General features: G+C 36.5%; 1 protein-coding gene across 8 annotated transcripts in view; it reads right to left on the reverse strand.

Moving 5' to 3' along the window:
* Positions 1-5,104: 5,104 nt before the first annotated feature.
* RAP1A (RAP1A, member of RAS oncogene family) overlaps positions 5,105-16,664 on the reverse strand; it is a 100,600-nt gene continuing 89,040 nt past the window's right edge. For 7 of the 8 annotated variants that reach the window (XM_054529524.2, XM_063728216.1, XM_024246737.3 and 4 more), the window contains 4 exons: positions 14,760-14,900; positions 13,754-13,897; positions 8,953-9,068; positions 5,105-5,785 (listed from right to left, as the gene is read on the reverse strand). In XM_054529524.2, the coding sequence (XP_054385499.1) occupies positions 8,982-9,068; positions 13,754-13,897; positions 14,760-14,900 (372 nt within the window). In that variant the 3' untranslated portion in view covers positions 5,105-5,785; positions 8,953-8,981. Of the gene's footprint in view, positions 5,786-8,952; positions 13,898-14,759; positions 14,901-16,664 lie in introns of those variants that run through there. The other variant, XM_063728213.1, reaches the window with a different exon arrangement.

Below are 16,664 nucleotides of genomic sequence, written 5' to 3' on the forward strand. Positions count from 1 at the left end.
TCTGAGGAACTTCAAATCTCCCAGAACAGAAAGCATCTGTCCCATCTCATACTACTTTCCTTCGAGACCTTCTCTATACCTATATACCATTTTCCCTCCTGCAACTATGCCCACCTACACTCCTGAGTCAGCTTCTTTACTTTTATACTAGACTCCACCCATTTAGCTTACTGTTTTCCTTCTCAATGGGTCATCCCCCTTAGCTCAGAAATATGCACTGTTTCACCCATCTTAATAGGGTAATCCAGGCTTGATGTCTCCAATGTTTTTCTTCGCATTTTTTCCTGTGTCTACTCCAGACACTGTCCCCGAACATTCCACTGACAGTCCATCAAAGTCACCAGTGCCCTCCATGTTTTTCTCTGCTAATTCCTCTCCATCTCTCAACCTCTTGATAGAATTCCTCAGGAACCTCTTTTCTATCTACACTCAACCCTACTGATCCTCTATAGCTTCATGTTTTAAAATACTTAATGTCCTCTCCAGACTGCTTCTGCTGAATTTGACTCATATCCAACTGGCTACTATAAATCTCTAGAATGTGACACACTTCTTACACATAGTAGGTTCAAAATGGAACTCCTGCCCATTCCTCATTCTCCTTCCAATCTGCTCCTGTCATAATCTTCACTTGATTATTGGCCCAAATCTTGGATTCTTCCTTGTTCCCTATTATACTCTTATGTGTCAGTAAATCCTGTTGGCTCCACTTGCAAAATACACCTAGAATATAGCCACTCCACTGCTACCACTATGGTCCAAATCACCGTCCCTCACATGATTCCGTGTTCTAAGTGGTGTCAGCCTTCATGTTTGTCCTCATATGGGCTATTCTCAGCTCAACGGAGCACTCCTGATGGCATATTATGGTTGAGGGGTCTGATCACATTATACCCTTTGCTGAAATCCTTTCCGTGGACTCAACACAGAGTAAATGCTGTGGGAAATTTCCCCCTACCCAATCCCATTACCTCTCTTTTACTACTCTTCTCCCACTTGCTCACTCTGCTCCACCCATACTGACCTCCTTGCTAGTCTTCAACACACCAGGCACATGTCCACCTCATGGCATTGGCACAGACCCTTTCCCCAAGGAATGGAAAATCCTCCTTTCCCCCAGGCAGTTGCATGGGCTGCTCACTTTGAACACTTACTCAAATATCAACTTCAATGAGATATGAACTCACTACCACCACCTCTGCCCAGTACTCTTGCCCCTTTACATGGCTTAATTCTTCTTCAAAGCACTCATCATTACACAACAGTTATCTTTTACCATTTTCTAAAGATAAAAACTCCATGAAGAAAGGGATCTGAGTCTGTACTGTTCACTGTTGTTTCCGCAGCATGCAGATCAGCACTTGCCATACAGTAGAAGTACAATGAATACTTGTTGGTAGGCCCCTAAGGATCATGTCCTGTTCTGATTTGCATGTCCTACGACATTCAGCACAAAAATTTGAACATGGTAAGCTTTAAAAAAATTCATTGAAAACAACAGCTCAAAATAAGAGTCACACCACTGTTTAAAATGGGAAGGTTTATTAAGGTTTTTCCTCAAGAGGAACAGCCAATCTCTTGCTTCTTGAGAGAAGCAATTAGTGGGAAATGTATGTCACACCTTGGGCCCAGAACCACAGGAGGCCGCTTCTCAGCATGCCCAACGAACATACATCATCCCCAATTCCCATCTAAAGCTCATTAATGTCTACAAAACAGAATCCATGTTGCCTTCCCAGAAAACAGAACTAGGAACCCAGTCAAAGCCTCCAGCTGTTCTCAACAAGAATATTTAAGCAAGACAGGGCAATAAATAGACTGCACATTCAACAAACCCATGATGAAACTGCAGTAAAATCCATGATCAAAGAAATGTCTGGACTACATTTTCAAGAATAACTTACAGTTTTTACATTTTGGGGAACATAAATACTAAAAGCTGGGTGGTTAGACTGCCTCAAAGCTCACATTCATTTCCCTCTCGGCAAGATGAGCTCTTTCCAGACCCTGGACAAGAATCCAAACCACTCTGCCCTTTTAAGCCTGGAGCTGATTCAAGAGGGGATATTTTAACACATATTTAGCACCTCAAGTAAGTACAAAATCCGAATTCTTAAAAAGGTTATTTTACAAATTATTTTCCTCCTCCAAATACCTGACAATTTCTTCACACTTTGGTTTCAACACACATACAATTTATAAGAGTATATTTTATGTTTTCTAGCATTCTGCTGTGATTGCTTACAAAGGAAAATACCAAGGTATTCCTTATTTCTCTTTCTGTCCCTCAGTCCCTAAGACAAAACTGAGGCACGTAAACTGACAAATACATGTGTATCTACGAGGGTAATGGGGCAAAATATTTTAAACTGGCCATGTCCAGGAAATGTAGAATGTCTTATTACTATTCTTCTATGGAGAAAAATGTTCCAAGCCTGTTTTAATAAAGTTGGTAATAAAGATCATTATTTTCTATAAGTATTAACTTTTCCAAGTACACTATAACCTCAAAGAAGAGGAATATTTCAGTGAGGAGTAAATGGTGGCCATTTATGATGGCAAATCAAGGTGCCAAACACAGATTAGTTCAGAGTTGTAGGGAGAAGAGAGTAACACACCAACATCCGTATTTCACCAAAAGTTCTTAAGATAATTACCCATGTAGCTGCAGTTCAGAAAACTAGGGTGTTATTCATATCTTTGATGAACTGTAGTATCTTCCCTGCCCAATCAGATTGTAAACTCTTGAGAGAGTGTCTCTATGCCTTTTTGTGAACCACGCAGTGTTTATGTACTAGGACTTAAATAGTTACTTCAATGCTTATGAAAGTATTAACCGGGCCAGGCGCGGTGGCTCATGCCTGTAATCCCAGCACTTTGGGAGGCTGAGGGGGGCAGATCACGAAGTCAGGAGTTCAAGACTAGCCTGGCCAACATGATGAAACCCCGTCTCTACTAAAAATACAAAAATTAGCTGGGCGTGGTGGCGGGTGCCTGTAATCCCAGCTACTTGGAAGACTGAGGCAGAATTGTTTGAACCCGGGAGGCAGAGGTTGCAGTGAGCGGAGACTGAGCCATTGCACTCTAGCCTGGGCGACAGGGCAAGACTCCATCTCAAAAAAAAAAAAAAAAAAAGTATTAACCGATGTTGAAGCTCCCCCTGGTGGAGGGTAAGATTACAGCTGGATTGTGTATTTACTGTTAATTTCTAAAAGTAGACTGTTTAGGGATACCACCAAGCCGTTAGAGCAAACTATGAACTATGGCATCAAGCCTCCTTAAATTCTGTGTCAGTCAAATAACCAAACTCATTATACTTTAAATAGCCACACATACTAATATGAAATCAGTTTCTAGATATTTATGATTTGACATTCACACAATATCCTAGAAACTCTTTTGATTTTTCAGCTATAAAAATACATTTATTTTCAGGTACCCTTCCCTTTGGAACCAAGACTAAGGAGTTCACATTAGGACAATATAAAAACACACCTATCTCACTTTCTAACAGGATACTTTTCATCCTGCTCAGCAACCACAGATTTCCTTGCACATCTGACTTCGGCTGGTCCTGCTCTGCATCACTGTGTGCTAGAAAGTCGTTTTTCTTGACAGTTCCACCTTTAACCCAAGTGGACTGTATAAGATGTGACAAGGGAAGCTAATAACTATCATCTTTCTCCACCACATTCTAAAATAGAAGAGACTGAGTTTATGCTACTAGTCAAGCAGACTGAGACTTGGAGTCTTATTAAATGACTTCTATTTAATCTGTTAAATAACTACACAATAGATGTGACAAGGTAGTATTTAGAAAGTTTTACTGGTTGATGAGATGTCTGTCTATGATCTTAAGTTTAAAGGTATGTTTGAGGGGTGTTTTAAAGCAGAATGACTTTAGAGGACCTTAAAAGAAAAGATGCCACCCTGACCTGACAACTGGCCCTAATATTTCATTAAAACGTTCACTATAGTTTTGGCCCCTCAATCCCAGACATATGCATAACTGGATGAGTAGAAGGGAAGTGTTAGGTAACTAAGTTTATTCGAAACTAAAACAAAAACAAAAACACAAACAAAAAAAAATTCCCATTTTTTTAAAAACAATACTTTAACATTTTCTCAGGTTGGTCAAAGCTTAACATTTGAAACCTGATTTTAAAATTTCAGTTTAGCAAGTGACAGGCTGACCACATGCCTGGAAAATCTCAGCAAGGCATGAACACTTCTTCATACCTAGTTGCAAAGAGACAGTATCTAGAGATCCCTGAGCAATGACTTAGACTTTCTAGGACTGGTCTCCTTAATATTTGAGGACAAGGCACAGGGTTTTCTAAGCTTGTTTCTTTCCTTTTCCAGAACTTAATTGGCTAACAAGCTTTTTGTTCTACCTCTCTTTATAGAGACTACATAAGTAGTATCACCCTGGGACCATGTCTTACTTAAGCCCTATCTTTTGTAAAGAGGAAAATAACTGGGAAGGAAAAGAAAAAGCACCACTATATAAGAAGCTACAATTTTAACTTAGCAATCTCTTCCATATTACTACTACCATACTATTTCATAAGTAGTTTAAGCAAAAGTAACACATTCCTTTTATGTGTTTTAACTTTCTCTCACTTCTCTCAAATTCTTCAATCTATTATAAAGCAAGTTTGAAATTTTTCACATAACACTTCATTAGTGGACTCACACCCAACAAATTAACAATGCAAAAGGATTCCCTTGATGAAATTACAAGCTGTGGAAGATCTGAAATAGTAAAAGTTAAACCCTGAAACAGTATTAAACTTATCTTTTTACATATAAAAATAATATACAGTGGGATATTCAATAAGATACAATCTTTAAGATCAAGAGAGAATATACAAAACTATTCTATGTTGTCTGATGTATTTTACTGTATAGTAGGAATAAATATATTTAGAACAGAAAGTACGAGGTCTGTTCCTAGAGAAATCACCAGTTACTTAGTATAGTTTAAAGCCAATGTTCTGCAGATACTAGGCAGAAAGGAGCTACTGTCGCATTTAAAACAATGTGGTCATTATAAAATAAAGGCCTTAAATCTATAAACAATAACAAAAACACACAAACCAAATGAAAATGTACTAAAATTTAATCATCCATAAAAGCTGTAATTTAATCTGACAGTAAAACACAAGAAGCAATATTAGAGTTGGTTTAGTATATTATATATTTTAGCTTTGAAAGCCATAGAAATCAGTTATCCCAGTTTTTTTCTATAAAAGACCCATTTCCAAAGCATTATGCACAATTTAATTAGAATATAATGACAGATGATATTCCATAATTTTTTAAATATAAAATGAAGTCAATGACTCAAAAAAGTTATCTGCTGCAATGAGTTTGAGGGGACATTTCATAATCAATATCATTACAGATATAAAGTATAATGGTTCAACTTTTTAGTGCTTGATAGGGAGGAATCATGATAAAAAGGTCAATATGAAATCATTTGATTATAGTAGCAATATCTAACATTTGAAATGCATCCATGCTCTTTTGTATAATCATATTAGAGTCAAGTATATTTTCACATCTGTTATAACTGCTATTGCAAAGGAGAAATACTATTGTCTTATTTTCCAAGAGATATACACAGAGCAATTTTTTTCTCCAGGGAACTTGTGCAAACGAATATAAGATCTAAATTCTTCACATAATATATAAAACAGGAGAAGCCTCTTCAGATTTTTTATTTTTGAAGTCTGGAATGCTGGCACTTTCCAATTAGGCAACAGTTCTTCATTCCTGTAATCTAAGACATTGGATACAGATATACATATATGTATGGTTAATCTCTTGATGTCAGAAAATGGTACTAAACAAGCAGGTATTCAATAAAATAAAAAAATAATGATTTTAGCTGATCATAACTTGAGAACTAAATTATGCTACACAGCTACAGTAACAGTGCTATTTTAAATTCCCTTTAAAAATGTTTTAAAAAATCAAAAATAGAAGTTTACAAGAGGAGTCTATAATTGATCAACTTGAATTATCCTCAGTTATACTTAGTTATAACTCAATTATATTTAGTGTTTCCCATTACATCTGACAATCCTGTCTGTACAAAGGAAGACAATGATATTTTTATTCTATCTCATTACCATCTTATTTTTACTTTCCTTTTTTACTAAAGGACACACCTGCCTCCATAAACTTTCCATAAGACATTCTTTATTCAAGCATTTTATGATTATATATTAGAATTACCATTTCTAATACAGGTTAAGGCAAGGGATGATACAGAAAGAGCTAATCCCCATAGTCAAGAGCAGAAGAATCAAAGTTAGTCTTATTGTCAACAGACAAGAATTAGGTAAAAGAATCCAGACGATGAATTTCTCTCAGATGTCTTTAAAACTGGGACATATAAAAAGGAGATTAACATGATTCAATACAATTTTGCCTAAAGGCTATGGACTAGATAAGCTGCCCTCAGAGTTCATGTACTCTTACTAAAAACGTTTATACTTTCTATTTAAATCTATCCTGTATCTCAGTACTTTTAAAAGTACAGGAACGACATGGCACTTCAAGTCTATAATCACAGTAAAATGTACGCAAAGTAGTCTGATTGCTAAGTCACCTATTATTTGGTATTATCAAACATCCACAGAGATCTTGGATGACTTATTAAGTAAACTTTATCACACATCAGAGTCTAAGAATTTATGCAAGCAGGACTAAAGTCTTATTCCAGATCTAGGTCAAGATTTATCTTCTCTAAGGTAAAACTCCGAAGGGACTGTCACATTGTTGGGTGTGTATAAATGAATTTTAAAAATCCTAACAGGCCAGGAGATGGCACCTTTTCCTTTAACATAAGCTAAAAGGATATTTTGTGAGAACTGGAAATTAAACTAGGGCCAGCCATGGTAATGAGCTGTCAATGAGCCAGTCAACTATAACAGAGTTAAATAGTATAGTATTTAAGAACTGGAACTGGAGTCTTCATTTTCTCTATCTTTGCACCTTTACCTAAACAAACACATACACCAGTAATCTTAATAATCACTTTCAGGGAACTGATGATTTAGTTATTGAATCAAGGCCAGGCACGGTGGCTCACGCCTGTAATCCCAGCACTTTGGGAGGTCAAGGCAGGTGGATCGGATCACCTGAGGTCAGGAGTTTGAGACCAGCCAGGCCAATGTAGTGAAACCTCGTCTCTACTAAAAATACAAAAATTAGCCGGGAATGGTGGTGCACACCTGAAGTCCCAGCTACTCGGGAGGTTAAGGCAGAAGCATCGCTTGAACCCAGGGAGGCGGAGGTTGCAGTGAGCAGAGTGCGCCACTGCACTCCAGCCTGGGTGACAGGGCGAGACTCCGTCTCAAAAAAAGAAAAAAAGTTATTGAATTAAGATTTCATTAAAAGCCTAAAGCAAACATTAGCCAGATGCTCTTTCCTAAATCTGACTATCAGAGATAATCCCTAGGCCCTTTTCTCCTTTCTGCCCATTTTTCCTCTATGTACCTTCATTTAAAAAAGGAACTACAATTACTCAGGTGTTTCCCTTAATAGAGAGATTCATATCTCTAAGGAAGCACATAGTAGTTAATTGGGAGCTCTTAAGGGATAATCTACTAAATGGACCAAGAGACTTACAAGAGTTAGTGTAACCAACTTTCCAGTGGGACCAGTTTACTCCAACTGGAGACCAAGTTTAGTAATAATCATGTAATAAGCATCAAATTATGTAATAAATCCACTCCATGAAAATAATCTTTTATGGTATTATTTATAGAATTGATAAAGTAGAAACCTTCAGGGGATTTAAATACAATACAAATTAAAGAAAAAAGTCCCCATAGATCCTGGTTTCTCACTTGATAGTCAGCTTAAATGCTATCATAAATTTCTTTCCAATGGGGTCACTTAGTGGAAACTAAAATGGTAATATCAACTAATACTTAGAAGCCCAAATAGAAAACCTTTATTTGAAAGAAGCTGACTCATACCAGAGAGGGAAATGACTACCAAAATTACACTGATACACCGCCACATGTCTCCTGGAATGGGTCAAGTTAAGAAGACTGACAATATCAATTTTGGGGAGGATGCAGAACTCAAAAACCGTTGCAGGGTGCGTAAACTGGTACAGCCTCTTTGAAAAACTTTTTAGCAGTATCTACTAAAGCTGTGCATATGTATAGTATACGATCTGGCCATTCCATTCTTAGATATATAACCAACAGAAATGCATGTACATGTGCACAAAGACATATAGGAATGTGTACAGAATTATTCATACTAATTCCCCCAAAGAAAGAACTTAAATGAATACCAACAGCAGAATACATAAACATACTGCCAGTACTGTCATGCAATAAAAATGAACTATTGACACATTTAACATAAACAATTCTCAAAAACATATTTTGGAGTGCAAGAAGCCAGACACAGAAAAATATACTACGTTTTTGTTTATGTAAAGTTCAAAGAGAGGCAAAACTAATCCATGGAGTTAGAAATCAGGGCAGAGTTTTCATTTAATTTGGGGAAGGGTGACTCTTGTTGTTATATACGGTATGTCACTTCGGGATAATTCACCAAATGTGCACTTAAACTTTTTCAGAGCAACTACTGTTTCACTTCAATTAAGAATGAATTTGGGAGTCATCTAGGAAGGTGTTCTATTCATTCAACCACTATTTTTTAAAACCCAACTCTGTATCAGGCACCGGGGACACAGTGGCAAGAAAAAACAGACATGGTCCTTGCTGTCAGAGAGCTTAGAATCTCAAGGGGAGAGGGCAAGTTATCCAACAGATGACTGTACCTACAAGTTATATATCACATTTACAAGTTACAGAAGCTTAGAAATACCATAACAGATGAAATGGGAAGTAGCTAAAGTCTGGAAAAAGCCAAAACAGGAGGATGAGAAAGGCACTTGTTCTGCTTTTAGCATCTTACCTGGCTCAGAGCTGCTGCTGACTTTGGGCCTAGAGCAGCAGACATGATTTCTTTTTAGGCTTCTTCTTTTCCACTGGTGTTTTCCTATTTATCTGTCTGACCAGGTCATAAAATATCTAAGTAAAAACAAGAAAAAAAGTACTTACTCAACCAATTTTTGAGACTTTGTTCCACAAAACAATTCTGGTAAGTACTATTCTGGTCTTAGATCTGCATTCTGCTTCTTTCTTTTAAAGTCAGGTTTGTTAGAAGGCTCTGCTGACTTTCAATCAGGGTATAAAGCAGGACTTACCTATTTATAATGAAGGAAATGCCCTTGCTCCTAGATATTCGACATCAAATCAAGAAAAAGAACTGGTAGTGAAAAATAGTGAAAACTCCAAACCTACGGAAAAGTTGCAAAAATAGTACCAACAACTTCGGTTCTATTCTTCCCAGATTCACCAATTAGTAACATTTTGCCACTTTTACTACACACACATACACACACACGTGCACACACACACACTTTCTGAATCATCTGAGAGTAGACCTTAACTATTAAGTCCTTTAACAAGTTAAGTTGTTCCTAAGAACAAGGATATTCTCTTACATAAACACATTATAGTTATTGCACTTGAGACATTTAAGGATTGACACATTATTTTGTATAACTACAGAGCAAATTCCAATTTTGTCAATTGCCCCAATGATGTACTTTATAGTAACTTTCCCCTCCAAGGACAGGATCCATTCAGGATCACACATTGCATTTTATTTCCTCTCACTTTAGTTTTTAAAAATCTGGAACAGTTCTTTGGCCTTTGCCTTTCAGGACACTGTCATTTCTGAAAAATAAAGGCTAGTAACTTCCCTCAATTTGGGTTTATCTGAGGTTTTCTCGTGATTAGATTCAGGTTATATACATTTTTGTCTAAAATAGGACAAAAGAGATACTGTCTCCCTTTCAAGGTATCACATGCAGAAGCACATGATTTTTGTTTGCCTTTTTTTGATGTTAATTTTGTTAAAGTAAAAAATAGAAAAAGTCTGCTAATCCTTGATTTGAGGTAACAAATATTTGTGGTTTTTAGTTTGTTTTGTTTTGAGACAGAGTCTCGCTCTGTCACCCAGGCTGGAGTGCAGTGGTGCAATCTCGGCTCACTGCAACTTCCACTTCCCAGGCTCAAGCGATCCTTCCATCTCAGCCTCCTGAACAGCTGGGAACTACAGCGTGCACCACGACACCCAGCTAATTTTTGTATTTTTCGTGGAGACAAGGGTTTTGCAATGTTGCCCAGGCTGGTCTCAAACATCTGAGGTCAAGTGATCTGGCTGCCTCGGCCTCCCAAAGTGCTAAGATTTTAGGTGTGAACCACTGCACCCAGCCCAAATAATGTTTGTTAATAAATCTTGTGGATTCATTTTTGGATGAAAAGTGCAAAGTACCAAAGACAAAAACACAATGCTACTTATCTCATAAAAGCAGCCTATTTTAATTCTGATGCCAAAGTATTAAAACATGAAATAGATAAGCTTTGCTATGAAATACAACACTTACTAATGATTTGGAATAAAAATAAATACCACAGAAGTCCCTTATTGATACTAATCTGGAATAAATAGTTCTTTGCAGAAGTATATTAAAAAATGGACTGGCTTTAAGGAGCATTACAGGGACAACTGGTAAAATCTGAATATATACCAAACGCAGTCTGTGTCATCAATTTTTAGAATTCTAATCATTGTGCTGTGGTTGTGTAACACAATGTCTTTGATCTGAGGATACATACACTAAAATATTTAGGGGTAAAGAAGTGTAATTTCTGTAAACAAGTGGCAAAATTTTAATAATGGGTGAATCTGATGAAGGGTAAACAAATTCTTTTTTATTGTTCTTACATCTTTTGAGTACATTTTAAGAGTAAAATATTTTTAAATTATCGGTCTACATGTATTTTAAGATAGATGGTAAATAACTGTATTTCTTTAAAATGATAATTACCTATTTACTTTTTTAAATGGTCCAGACTACAAGACTAAATTAACTGTTAAAAAGAAAAAAAAACCTGAATGATTTATCCAAAAGCTACAAAAGTGACTCATTTAAATTCTTGTCTTTCTGCTCCATTCTTCCCACTCCCATCCTCTTCAAATCATTTAACTCTCTGTCATCTTATTTCTAAAAAAAGTCTGAAAACAGAATTTATAAACAAAATTGTAGTTTGTGTTTTACAACTCCGAAGTCCAAGTTGTTTCAAAACTCTGAAAACTTCAAGAACTCAATGTGCTTAAGTCACAAATGAGCTTTCATTAGTTCCCTATACTCAATGCATAAGCTATAAGATAAAAAAATAATAAAAGTAAACTAAAACAGTTAAGTTAATAAAAATTACAAGTAGTTTCTATTTCAGTTTCTTCATACTAGCCAGTTTCTGGTTTCTGGTACTACATAGAAAGGTAACTAATGTTTGTAGTATTATTCTAAATTATTTCTTTGGAAAACATTGCCTACCTCACAGCAGCAGATGGTTCAGTGATGAGGGCAAGTTCGAACTATAATATTTGGTTAGAAATGCTGAAAGGCCCCAGCCTAGGTTCTTCCTCATCTCTCTGAACTACAGAAAAATCTAAAGGGAACACAGAATAGAGTTTCTCAATCCCTCTCCCATTCCTAAATTGGGATGTCTTGATTCCAATTACTATTCCAGCCTCAGCAAAGAACAATTAATTCTTGATTAAGACTACTGTGATTCTGGCATAGCCATATACTACTTTAAGAACATTGCAAAGTGGTGTGAATAAGAGTTTTTAAAAAATTATATGTATATATATATGAGAATAAATTAGGGGGCTCTTTAGCCAAGCAGTATGTCCTTGTGTTTGTTTTCAAATTTAACGCCAAGAGGTGAATTTTTGAAAGTATCTCTCTCTATACTTCAGGCATTCAAAAATCACAAAAAAATTTACAAGGCAAAAGTTGTGTGAGGAACTATTAACTACCAAAGAAATCCTGTAGCTGGATTATTGGGTTATAAGGAGAAAAATATTAAAAGAAACTCAAATTACCTGCTCCATTCTCCCCACTCTCAAGAACTGAGCATAAAGTTTGTATATTTTCCAAAAAGTAAAGATTCTTGAGATGGCTAATGCATTTCATTTTATGGTTTTTCTATGTTTGTTTTTATAAACCCTCGTTTATAAACTCTCTGCTTTAACAAGACTGCTATGAAAAACTATCTCTGCTGCATTGGAAACTAATCCAGAGGAAGTTGACTAGCATGTAGGTTCTCACAAACATGTAGTGTACTGTCCTCTGGCTCCCAAAGGGAGAAGTCCTATGCACTGGACCCAGGCCCAACCCAGCCCCACTGGAGCCTGGAGTCTGATGAATTTGGTTGGTGGGTCCCATGGAGGTAAGGACAAGGACAGCAAGGAACCACGTCCCGTAAGGCCAATTATCTTGTAGATAGTGACCTCATGTCACTGTTCTGCCAGCCAAACATATTCACAATTTCTAACACATTCTTTATCAAAATCACTTTTTTTCTTTAATTATTGCTGAAAGACTTGTTTCCCCAGTAGGATGCAAACTTCTTCAGGGCAGGAATAATGTCTGTCTGAGTGACTGTTACCTGAGGGCCTGACACAATGCCAGACACACAACAGTCAATAAATATTTGCTGAATAAATACAATTTATAAATTTCTTGTTTTTATGTACTTGTTAAAAATGGTTTCACATAAAAAAACAAGCTTTGGCATTCTTGATTATCTGTAAAATACAGAAGTTGAAGCAAGCTTAATTTTTTTTTTAACCTGCCAGGTGTTTAAAGTAACCTGGTCATTTTTAAAAGTCAGATAATAGTCTATAAGCATAATATTAGTCAAGAAAAAGTGGCCAGCAGAACCACAGGCCAGAGAGAATAGCAAAAAACAGAGGACTCATAACTTAACCCACTCTCACTCTCACCTATGTAGTTAAGTGATCTGAATTCTGACTGATTACCTGTAATGCTACAAATGGCAAACGCAACGGCAGGAAAGAAGCCCACTCTGTTTTGTTTTTATTTTTTTAAAAGGCTCATGGTAAGGTTAACAAAAACAAGGGAACTTTTTAAGGTTGACTAGTGGGGACAGTTGGAAATTACTCTAAATTTTTAGGGGCCCAGTAAACTAGTTAACTGTTGGCCCTTTACACCCAGGCATGCAGCTTATTTGCTAATAAGTATTCTTGTCCACAGCTGTTTTCAAGATAGTGGAGTGCTTAACCCAGTGACCCCACCCCCATGCCCCGCACAAAAGCCTTGTGCATCAGCTGTATCAGGCCTAAAGGACTGAGTGAATTCCAGGTACATGTCCATACTCACACAGATTATCCACTTATGAGTCATGCACCAAAGGTGAGGTAAGACTCAGAACACAATTCTGTGATATCCATGAAAACATATTATTTTCCAACTTGACTTTACAAACTATTTATACACATTTGGATAAATAATTATTACAACATAAGGGTGATGTAACAATTTTTACACACCACTTTATCGCATATCACTTAGAGGCTTAGCAGGATTTTATATACATTCTTTAATTTTAGCTTCCTCTTTTACAATAAGGTAAATTTATGTATCCTCATACAGCCATCAAAGTGACCTTATGTAAGCTAAAAAATATAGTTTCTAGGAATTACTTAGTGTTTCCTATAAAATTATAGAATCAAGATTGCTTAAAAGATAAAAATTTTTTCTTAAAAGTCTGGCTGTTAACTTAAAGCAAACTAAAAAGGCACTTGTTTGTGCTGCCCAGCAGTTGTAGGTTACCTCGTTAACATTGATCTTTGACTTTGCAGAAGATTCTAAAAAGGCACAGTTACACCACTGTCTTGCTAAATTCTGGCCCTGCTCTTTGCCAACTACTCGCTCATCTTCCAGGTCACATTTATTGCCAACCAAAATCATTGGAACCTGTGGGAAGAAAAAAACGTAAAATGAACAATTACATACTCATTACTTAGCCTTTTAAAAAAATAAATAAGCAATTATCTGCCACCAACTGAAATGCATTAGTTGGGACCGCAAGCTTCATCAAATACTAACGAAAAGTATATGTTGAGGGGAAGAGGCAAAGGAAGAAGGAAGAGACAAAAAAAAAAAAAGTGGAAGAGATCCTACTACAGAGATATGCTAAATTATTTTAAGAATATAATCCTGGCCAGGCACAATGGTTCATGCCTGTAATCCCAGGGAGGCTGAGGTAGGAGGACTGCTTGAGCTCAGGAGCCTGAGACAAGCCTGGGTAACATAGTGAGACCTGGTCTCTACTAAAAAATTCAGAAACAATCAGCCAGGCAGGGTGGCACACACCTGTAGTCCCAACTACTCAGGGGGTTGAGGTGAGAAGATCACTTGAGCCCGGGAGGTAGACTGTGATGTGTGAATTATACCACTGGAATTTTAGAAATAAAAACACACCACTATGGATCTTAATAATGTTCTTTGAACACTGTTTCTGACACAACCACCACCTTTCAAAGCTCAACTCGGGTCCCACTTCTATGAAGTATTCTTTGGCTCCTCTTTTTCCTCTACTGCACTTTTTAACCTGTAGTACAATGAGTACTTTATCACATATGTCCTCATTTTCTAAACATCTCACCACATAATTTCGAGGTTAATTTTGAAAGTTAAATTTTTTTTTTGGTCACAGGGGCTCTTTCAGGCATGTGGTAGATAGCTTCCAAATCTTCTACTGATAGAGAAAACAGGCACCTTTTTATTTGGCCACAGAGAGATGGCATAACATCTTACAGAGAAAAAAAATACTTACATCTTCCGTGTCCTTAACCCGTAAAATCTGTTCTCTCAGGTCCTGTAAGTCGTTAAACGTGGACTGAGCTGTAATAGAATATACTAGTGCAAAACCTTGGCCGTTCTTCATATACAAATCCCTCATTGCTGTAAATTGCTCCTATGATTAAAAAAATATGCAATTATAAATATATAAATTTCTTGAATGTATACTGCAACAATTTAAAACAGCATAATTACAAGTGAGCGACATTTTTTATTACTTGCTATCCTGACAGAAAACAAGACATAACACAAGTTTCTAGCAACTCTGAGGTGACTAGAAACAATGACAGTAAACTATAGAATTAAAAAGGAATTCTTAACCACTTTAATTTGCTTTTGTGTGATTTAGAGCTGTATATAATTTTTTAGAAACAGATCTTTTGATCCTAAATAATTTTATTTGCAAATTTATGACACAACTACTGCCCAAGTGCTAACAATCTGAGGTATAAGCCCAATACTAAACTATGACTTAATCATCCAGAATCAATATCTCTACTGGCAGATTTTATCATCTTTCTTTTTCTATTCCCATGGCATAGCAATATTTTTATCATCTTGACAGTCAATAAACTCTTTATAAGAGCTTGTTAATGGTCAGGGGCAATGACTCACACCTGTAATACCAACACTTTGGAAGGTCAAGGCAGGTGGATCACCCCAGGTCAGAAGTTCGAGACTAGCCTGGCCAACACGGTGAAACCCTGCCTCTACTAAAAATACAAAATTAGCTGGGCATAGTGGTGCACACCTGTAGTCCCAGCTACTTGGTAGGCTGAGGAAGGAAAATCACTTGAACCCGGGAGGTGGAGGTTGCAGTGAGCCAAGATCGTACCACTGCACTCAAGCCTGGGCAACAAGAGTGAAACTCTGTCTGGGAAAAAAAAAAAAGAGCTTGTTCATGTATTTTCATTTTCCCCCTCATTCCAAACCTTTAGAAAAGATGTGAGAATAGTGCAATGACTATCTATCCCCTTTAGTTAAATTTACTAATTGTTAATATTTAGTTACTGAGCTTTAGTCATGCCAAATTAAAATTATTTAATTTTAAACTTCCTTTTATTTGGTGACAATCATTACTTTATGTTGTAACTACAGAGGTTAATACAAGACAAAATCTTCTTTTAAAAAAGTTTTGGTATTTTATATATATTATTTTAAAAGCACATATGGCAGAATATTAAAAATGTATGTATCTTGGGTCTTTATATTAAATAACTATACAGTTTGGATCTTTTTACCTCTGGATGCATTAAACGTAAAAGATAAATCCACAAGGTTTCTTAAGTTTGTTGTGCCTTGGCTTCCTTGTTCGCCCTGACCACTACCTCTATTTTGTCTACTACATCTAAAATAGTTCTGGTTGTTCTACCCTGGCTAATGTACTCTTTCTTGTATTCCAGGGAGTTAGCTATGCTACCACTCAGCCATTTCCCTAGCTTCAAATTCGTCTATGGTGTGCCACAGGAACATGGCTGAGCTTCCTATACTGCTGCCAGTGTATTTTCTGGGAAAGATGTAAAAACTGGAAGTTTCCTGGATTTTTCATTGATAAAGTTTGCATATTCCAGAATTGCACCTCTATGGTAACCAATTAAATTCTGCCATTGTCCAAATGTTTATATAATAAATAAGTTTACTTACAAATGTTAAGTGCTACAAATACTAGCAATACTATTTCTATGATGTTCTCTAGAGAACATGGTCTCTGCTTCTTATTAAATCAAAAGAATAAACATACAGGCAACCTGAGTTCTGAAAATCCAGTTTAAGAAAAGTCCTTACAGAACTGCTGCGGTTGGTGCCCCCTCCTATTGAGAATGCCAACCTCCTTCTTAAGGACATTCTACAAGTTTCATCCATTCACAACAAATATCCA

Source organism: Pongo abelii, chromosome 1, assembly GCF_028885655.2.
Source record: "Pongo abelii isolate AG06213 chromosome 1, NHGRI_mPonAbe1-v2.0_pri, whole genome shotgun sequence".
Lineage (NCBI taxonomy): Eukaryota > Metazoa > Chordata > Mammalia > Primates > Hominidae > Pongo > Pongo abelii.